General features: G+C 34.5%; 1 protein-coding gene across 1 annotated transcript in view; it reads right to left on the reverse strand.

The window, feature by feature from the left end:
• Positions 1–527: 527 nt before the first annotated feature.
• LOC139692387 (E3 ubiquitin-protein ligase RFWD3-like) overlaps positions 528–6,817 on the reverse strand; it is a 17,418-nt gene continuing 11,128 nt past the window's right edge. The window contains exon 6 of the mRNA XM_071590551.1: positions 528–3,100. Coding sequence (XP_071446652.1) covers positions 2,450–3,100 — 651 coding nt within the window. The 3' untranslated portion in view covers positions 528–2,449. The remainder of the gene's footprint in view (positions 3,101–6,817) is intronic.

Consider the following 6,817-nt stretch of genomic DNA (forward strand, 5'->3'; position numbering starts at 1 on the left):
TGGATTGCCAGTAGAAAAAAAGTTCTAGAAACCAAAAAATATTAAAATTATCCTTCATATTTATACGATGAAATATTAAGTTTTAATTCATCCTTTGCCATAAGACTATGCTCAGAGTGAGTGTAAGTAGAAAAACAAAACCAGAAAAGGAAAGAAAAATTCACAAAAAGAATGACATATGATCGAGCATATAAGGAGAATTATGCAGGGAACTTGAATGTATAGCATTCTGGAAGTAGAAACAGCTGATTTCCCTTCAGCGTTCTCATAATCATCTACTGCAGTATGGCATATAAATACCTTTTTTGAAATTTTTCCTTATCTGAGTCAATGAAAACCTAAACTCTGAGGACACATTTATTCACAAACTAGATGATTTTTTTAATAATTCACTGTATGGTTACAAAAAAATATAATATCTTTGAATTACTATTAACATCTGACACAACTCAAAAAGTTGCTTTTCAAATGTTTATTGATAACATATCTAATTATTTTAACATGAATTGTTTCAGATCCATTTTCATTATAAACATCAAGGGTAATTTTCTTGACTTCAATTTATTCTCTAGAATTAGATATTCATTGAAACTGTAAGCTGAGAAGTAAACTTTAGCTAATGTTGGCATAATTTTAGTCTCAAAGATCTACATTATTTTAGCTTCAATTCTTAGGAACAAATATTTAACCTTATGTAGTTCATACCATTAAATTTAGGAAACCCATTAGTGCACTGATATGGAATCCTAAGCTATGTTCTTGACAAATAGCTGCCAAGTCATTGTAGCACATTCAAGTTTACCAGCATTTATTAAAAGTTTAAACAATTGAATGCTAATTAATCACAGTCATAATTATTCAGGCCATGTTTTTACATTCATATTTTTTCAGTTTATCAGCTGAAAATTATGATAGCATTTTTAAACAGTTCAATTTCTTCAGTCATATTTCTAATGTCTCATAATAGTTATATTTCTTTTGGTTATAAAAATGAAATGTTTTAGATTGTGATGTCACAGTGTGACACATGCGAGGAAAATTACACATCAATGTAGATTATCATACAGGCTAATAGCCCACATTCATTAGAAATAACTTCCCACATTGGCATAGCTCAACAAAATATCACGCCAGTGGATTTTCCCATTAATATCACAAGGAGCTTGTAGACATCTTCATAAACACCTCTTATTGGGAAAATGTGGAAGAACTAATATCTTACTGATTATACATTATCATTTCCTAATTAATCCACCAGAGAATGGATCCTTACCATATGGTGGTTTCAATAGAAAGTTTACTTCATGAAATCATAATAGGAGAATATTGTAATTATGCACAAAGTTTAGTAAAAAATATTTTCTCCTAAAATTTTCTTCGAGGATTTTAAAAGTTGCACAAAAGTTCTCTCCATTCAAATAGCATAAAAATGTAGTTATAACTTAAGTTCGGATTTTCATAATAACAAAAACAAATTTAGACCAAACTAATGAACTAGTGATTACAATAATTCAAACTTTTATCAGTCTTATGAGGGTTTCTTTAAAATAATAAAGAGTACTTTGATTATGCTTTGTCGATGATTCCTCTCCCATATTATCACAGTTTTTCTAAGCTACAGTGAATAAGAATCAAATATACCTCCTTTTTATTAAATGTTATTCAACGTTATATTAATTAGTACTGCCAGAAAACAAACATTTCAATTTAAGATCAAATTAAAACTTTGGTCATTTAAAACTAACAAATTTTATCATATCTCATGGTAACAATACACAACACTGATTTTAGTCTACAATAGCCTCACACACAGAATATTGTTGATTCCTTGGAAATATTTTACCACTCATGGTATTACTCTGGATCAAGTTTATCAGAGAATTTTAAGTAGATCCTAATCAGCGAATAATAATAATTAATTAAGATCACTTGGAAGTTTCACAACCACTCCTTTTTTCTATAATAGTTCATTTTGATTGTTGTAGGACTTAAATTAGGTATATGTACATAATGAACAAGAAAGTTAGGTTTAATAATGACACTAAAAGAAACATAACACAAAATATTGATACATAAGTTCCAACATAGTGATATTGATTACTACACAATCATTCACATGCTGATGCACATATAGGTTGATGAATGATCCATAAATATATATTGTTCACAAAAGCCTTCAATTTTTGAGTGATTATGGCTGTATATACTGGCCATTATGGTAACCTAGGAATGAAGTATCATCTCTAACAACACAACACCCAAAAAACTTACTTTGGACGCAGGATTGCAAGAAAAAATATAAACAATTTTCAAAAATTGAAAAAAAAGCTCCAAAAATACACATTCAAATTTCATACATGTCACTGCCAGTCACTTGTACATTAATAATCACCAATGCATGAATGGCTCCACTCTTACACACCACAAATACGATGAAGGGATCATTTTCCTAATGAATTTTGTATAACCTTAACACTTTATCGGTAAGGAGTGCTAAATGAGTATCCCCATTTGAAGTCAAAGGACACATGTCAATGACCAGGTCCGATGAAGGAATGGTGGCAACTCTGCTGCCAGTCCCCACACTCCATAAAGCCACTGTGCTGCTACTCTCTTGGTGAGCAGCAACAACCAAATCCCGATGCACAGGCAACAGACAGGGCCGTGACAATACTCTTTGACTTGTGCCACCGAGGAATGTATGAACTGGGGGATTACACACTGAATAGGAAGGAGAGTCATCGGCACTCCCTATAATGGTTCTTGACCTTCTCAATGCTCGCTCACACACTGAATGACGAGCATGAGTGTGTGTCAATGGAGTGGGTCTGGTAGAAACTAAGAAATGCTGTGTGCTTGGTTCATAACGAAGGGCAGAGAAGGGCCCTTCATATGGTAGACGGAGGGAGCCAGGTGTAGAGGAATCATGGGCCCAGCAGGATGATAAATGACACGACAGCAAGCCTCCTGATGGCAATGCTCTGCCTTGAGAGGGCTGTATGGGCACAAGGGATATAACTGGACTGATGTCATCAGAATCTGAAATCCGTGATAGGGGTGCAGATGTTCTCCTCACATCAAAAGACAGCACGATGCCTCCCTATAAAATACATCTCATATTATTGGGTTCCACCACAAGTAAAACAAAATAGTTGTTACACATCCATTTGATTTGTTAACCCACTGCAACAAAATTATTTTTTTCACTAACTCTCACACACATAAATGTACATATATTGGTTAACATTTTTCAATTGCCAAATTAATTATGGTACTCAGATGTGGCATCAAAAGAAAATAATGGAAAGCAGTCTTTAGAACTTGACATATGACTAATGAAGCAAAGAAACAGAAAATAACCATTTTTTTCCTTGACATTATAAGCTGGCACTAAGCAAAAGTATCATTTAAAAATGCCAAGTTACTCTGTGCATAACATGGTAACAAAAATTCCGTGGCCAATGTAAATTACCCAAAAAAGTTTTGGATTTTTAAAATGAATCAAAATAGAAATCAGTTCAATTGGTTGCCCTCATCAAAAATATTTTACATAAATTACAGCATTCAGCATTTATAGGAAAGCCTGGATTAGTACTGTCTCAGCGTTGCAATTTTACTTTAAGATAGTTCCTATTTAAACTAAAATATCTTTAAAGCAATGATAGCATTGTCATCATTCTGCCACTTCAACATTTACTGTACTCTAATGGAAATAACTTGCGCTTAGTTTTGAATAATTAGCACCTCTACTAAAATATGAATGATCAATTTACCAAAAAAACAGGACTATCAATCAATTTTTCTACGCTATCATAAAGTTAGAGGGTATTATAGCCCAATGGTTAGCATTGTGCCACTGATCATAGGGCCTGGGTTCAATTCCTGGCCATCCTCTGCTTCAGTCAAGCAGCACCATTTTTGTGGGCACCAGATCTTTCTGGGAAACCACTGATGTCACATAGAAAGGAATTGACCCCTTTCCCTACCCTATTGTGTGAATTTCACAGGTTGTCACAAGGCTTCGAACCAAATGAGCTCTATCCTCACCTATCAAACCAAACTTCCAATTGATCACTATGGATATCTATCACTACAGTGATGGGATCATGTTAAAAACACTATTGAAGAAGGTAATGGGAAACCAACTCAATTATTAATCGCAACAAATAATAATGGGCAAATTCCAAAGAAACTGCGGGTCTCCCGCAGTTTCTTTGGAATTTGTCAAAGGGAAAACACCATACGTGTTAAAGTTGGCTTTTAACCTCGTGGACAGTGGCGCCTCGCGCACGACTACGAATGCATGTGACATTGTATGTACGGTATTTCGTCATAACATCTAGTTCCTTTAAAAGCCCCAAAATTTCAGAGTTTAAGAGGACGCCTCGGTAGCTTAAGTGGCTAAAGCACTCGACCGGATATTGAGGGATCTGGGTTCGAGTCCCAGTCAAGGCGAATGATTTTTACGCTCTGAAATTGTTGCATTAAAATAATGGGCAAGTTCATAAAGATGAGTTCTGACAACTATGGAATCTGGCAAGCAGGAAGAATGTAAACACAGAATTAGGAAGAAGAAAGTAGGAGCTAAATAATAAACTGAGTTTGGAAACTATTATGCTTGAAGTAGCATGGCAGAAGACTCAGAGCACGGACATGGAGGATTTAAAATGGAAGGGTAAAATTGATGCCCAGTACAGAAAGTATGAAAGTAAGAAAGAAAAATCTTTGCACTCTATTAATGATATGACAGGAAAAATTAATTAAAGCAGGAAAGATTCAAGACAGAGCAAGAGAATATAACAAATTTGCAGGATATAGAGAATAAAAATTAAACTATTCATTTAACATTTGGTGAGTTACTGAGCAAAGGACATCTTAAAAATGTGAAAGTGACAAGCATAGTTTTTCCAAGGCCACTGTCAATCACAATAGAAGATCAGTGTCAATGCAGACTTAATTTTTTCTCCCATAATTAAAATTATGAACATATACAATAATGATAAACCATAGTGTTACAATTTCAATTTAATTTGTGTTCTTTCTTTGGCTTTTCTGGATAATTTCTAATATTTTGGCTAAATTCAAAGTAGATCCTCTCTATCGCAAGTCTTGCCTCATTCCTTCTCTAGCCTTGAATAGGTCCATGGCAAACTCAAACGCACAACATTGAGACAACACACAACATTCCTGCTCACTAGGATGGCACCTGAAAAAAATTGATTTTTTCCGGACCAGATGTCCACAGTCACAAAAGCTGCCAATTTATGTCAACATCACCCAGGAAAAATATTTTCAAAATCAGTTAATATTTAACCCTGATACCTTACCTTTAAATTTTGAAATTCTGGTAAAATCCGGATGAAATTTTCCAATAACTCACTAAGAGCGATTGGGATATTTCAAACGCCAGATGATTCACCACAAAAACAGATACCTCAAGTCATCTCAGTTGAAACACAAAAATCTATTGAAAAACACAATTTCTTTTTTTATATTTCAAAAGCCAGAGAGGTGGTAACAAATTTTAAAGACACCACAGGCACAGAAACTCCCTCAGCTTATGAAAAATGACAGCAAAAAATTTACAATTTGACCATAAAATGGGAGAAATCCTAAGGAAGCAGGAAAAACTAATGAAGAGAATATTCATCGGGAGTGGGATGTTGAAGACTGTAGGACTGTAGGGGAAGAATGTTAGGCAAGCAAGGAAAGGGCAGGAACATGATAAGGAAGTTGGATGGAATGAAGGGAGAAAGGAAGTACACAGAGATGAAGAGGTACTTGATGTAGAGTAGGATGCTGGATTGTGCTTTTTGTTAGGAGTCAAAAAATATTTATTTGGCAGTTGTGTCCATCCAAAACATACCTTAACCGGTAGATTACTTAATAAATAAAATAATATAATTTGCAACTGTTATTCGTGTTGAATGATAAGTTCTCTCTATTTTCAAAGTAATGCTTTTAAAAAATATTCTTCTTATGACTGCTTTGCATGAAAGTAAAACAATACTTTGAATAACATTTTAGGGCCTTTTTGTTTATGCATTGATGAAGGTAGCAATAGGAGAGAATTTCATAACTGACATACTCAGAGCAGTCAAAATGTTGCCCAATTGGACATGAGTGGGCTTTGTACCCACAAGTCAGGTCATCAATAAGTGCCTAGTAATGGCACTTCGGCAGTTAGTACCCAAATAAACCAAGCACAAGCACACAACAAGTAAACCAAGCACTGATATTCTCAGAGTCACTTCAAAACATCTGATGAACCAGAATACCTTCTAGTATTGACAAAGATGCCATCACAATCAGCAGCTCAACCAGCCAATATTTTCTCTGCCAAAAATTTCATATTAGCATCCATCCATCTCACGCCTTGAATCCTGAGGGGTGTAACATGTCCTATTAACATATCATACTCTTCTGATGTTTTTAATCACCTTGCATACTAACATTCAAGTCGAGATTTGTCTACCGTTGATTTACAAGTAGATTTTGATAAGAGCTTAAAATTCTCTTGATTAAATAATCAAAACTTCTCTCAGCACTTTATTTTGTCCATTACAAGGGACTAGAAAAATCCCAAGACCAACCAAGAGGGTTGATGTGAGAGCTGCAGTGGCTCGATCAGAAATACATGCTGAATACATAATAATGTCGGAAGAGTTATTCAATTATTTGGATGTGACTTCTTTCATGAGAATTAAAATAAAAATCCATCAGGTTTACTTGAAGCAGTAGGGTCATTCACCAAACAATATTTTCTTGTTATTTCTTCCACAATGATTGCATTCATTTTTGTCTCCTCCTTGTTTCC

The sequence above is a fragment of the Hetaerina americana genome, unplaced genomic scaffold (genome assembly GCF_022747635.1).
Source record: "Hetaerina americana unplaced genomic scaffold, ioHetAmer1.1.p SCAF_4, whole genome shotgun sequence".
NCBI lineage: Eukaryota > Metazoa > Arthropoda > Insecta > Odonata > Calopterygidae > Hetaerina > Hetaerina americana.